Source organism: Seriola dumerili, unplaced genomic scaffold (assembly GCF_002260705.1).
Source record: "Seriola dumerili isolate Sdu_G_001 unplaced genomic scaffold, Sdu_1.0 BDQW01023391.1, whole genome shotgun sequence".
Taxonomy (NCBI): Eukaryota; Metazoa; Chordata; class Actinopteri; order Carangiformes; family Carangidae; genus Seriola; species Seriola dumerili.
Window position 1 is genome coordinate 1 of NW_019197646.1, and position 2,236 is coordinate 2,236.

General features: G+C 44.0%; 1 protein-coding gene across 1 annotated transcript; it reads right to left on the reverse strand.

The window, feature by feature from the left end:
• Positions 1–6: 6 nt before the first annotated feature.
• LOC111240215 (ribonucleoside-diphosphate reductase subunit M2-like) lies at positions 7–1,541 on the reverse strand (the record flags this gene model as incomplete). Its single annotated transcript, XM_022770183.1, has 3 exons — positions 7–236; positions 1,197–1,310; positions 1,437–1,541. Coding segments are annotated over 3 exons (372 nt in total), but the record flags the coding sequence as incomplete, so codon positions are not given.
• Positions 1,542–2,236: the final 695 nt, after the last annotated feature.

Consider the following 2,236-nt stretch of genomic DNA (forward strand, 5'->3'; position numbering starts at 1 on the left):
CAGAGTGGAGCGATGGCCTTCATCATCACCTGGTTTCTCTCTTTGAAATGTGTGACTGAGTGTGGATCGCTCCACCTCTGTCCTCAGAAGTCTGCGTCCAGCCTGAAGGTGTTGTCTGTGGGGCCCGACATGACGCCCATCCTCTGGTACTCGCCCACTCGCTTCTCAAAGAAGTTGGTCTTTCCCTCCAGGGAGATGTTCTCCATAAAGTCGAAGGGGTTCTCCACCCGGTAGATCTGCAGAGACACGAGACAGAGCAGAGGTCAGTTTATTCTCTGGTGGACACATGAAAACGATCTGAAAATGAGTGTTCTGTCCGGAAGCCTGAGGGGTAAAGTTCCCCCTCAGAGTGAAGCTCTGACTTGCTTTGTATAACTATAAAGCAGTTGCACTATAGTGCACCTGGTCTACTGTCAGACGTGAACCGGAGCACTGCAGGACTTTTTTGAGGTCTGTTCAGTCTGGCGTCTGTTTCGTGTTGCTGTCGTCTGTCAGTGAACCACTTGTTCTCTGAGCAGAGTGTGCAGCAACACTCAGCCCCCATTACCGGCTGAGGTCCGTACCCCTGCGCCTCTCATCATCACAGACCTGATCCTCGTCTACAAACCTACACAGTACAGACCAGGATCAGGAGGCCGCTACAGCAGCTGCTCTGAGTTTAAACTCGGCCTACTTATCAGGTGAGTATAGGTGACCTAAACTAGGAAGAGTTAAAGTCATATTTCAATGAAATAACACCAGGGACCTCCGATTATAAAACTTTGTGCCAACAGCAGGAGAACAAATGACCAAACTTGTCTCTGACGCAGCACAAGTTACAGTGACTGTCTGTTAGAGTGGCAGCAAGTGTCAGAGTCAGATCTAAGCCTTCATCGTGTCTTATCAACAGTCTGATGAGGAACAGCAACGCTTGGAATGCTAGACTTAAAATATCACTTAAACCGGTCTAATTCACTTTTTGAATTGCTGAATTTTTGGATCCAGCAGACGCTGTGAATCATCATCACATGTTCAACCTGGCTGTGCTGGTTGGAAGCAGCTGATCAGCCTGCAGCCGTTTCTGGGACTAATTCAATCTACATGACAAACATTTAGAGGCCTGCATGTTCAAACCAGCTGAGCAGGAATAATGAAGACTTCATTCCAGGTATCACCTGGATCTACCAGGAGCTGCGGTTCAGCCGGGGTGTTGTTACCTTTGAGAAGCCGAGCTCCAGCATCAGTCTGTCAGCTACAAACTCGATGTACTGCTTCATCAGCTCACAGTTCATCCCGATCAGCTTCACGGGCAGAGCCTTCGTCAGAAAGTCCTGAGCATAAACAAAACAACAGTTCAACAAACCGAGTTAAAGCATCCACGGCCAGAAGAAGCCGATGAACCAGACAGAAACGTTCAGGATCTTCACATTCATCCGTTTGTGTCGCTGTCGACCGACCTGTTCGATCTCCACGGCGTTCTTGATGATGTTGGTGACTGTTTTTTCTGACGGCTTGTTCACCAGGTGTTTGAACATCAGACAGGCGAAGTCGCAGTGCAGACCCTGAAACCAGCACACAGTTAGACCACCACACTAAATTATACGAACAGGCAGATCCATACAGAAAACTCAAGACATTTGATTTGAGGCAAAAATCAAAGCTAAAACAAGGATTCAATTTTAATTTAACAAAACATTTCATGGTCAAACTGGCCAAAATATGAACGATATAATTATCTGCAGGTCTTAAAAGTCCTTAAAAAGCACTGAATGAAGTTTATTAAAAAGATCTTTGAAGGTATTGTAAGTCTTAAAATATTCTCTCTAATGGTGATAAAGTGTAAGTGCCAATGATGAAACGATTTGTCTGATTTCAGCAAAAACTGGCTGGAAATTCCCCAGACCTCTGACTTTATATATGACAAAAGGTGATGTAAATAAATTGTGGTCTTGCTGGTTCACACCTTTATACCAGTATAACCATCAAACAGGGTTTAAATTTCACTCTGGTTTTAAAAAAGTCTTAAACTTAATGAACCTGCAGAAACTGTCAATAAAGACCAGGAGGGACGATGAGGCCTCAAATTATTCACCAAGTCTAAGAATATCACATTTTTCCAGCACTTCCCAGATATAAAAACAATAATTGCTAAAGACATTATTGATTAATCATTAAACATGAGCTGGATAACAGCAGAAAAAGGAATAAAGAACAAATTTAGAGAAAACTAATGCAGCTGATGGATGGTCTCTTAAAA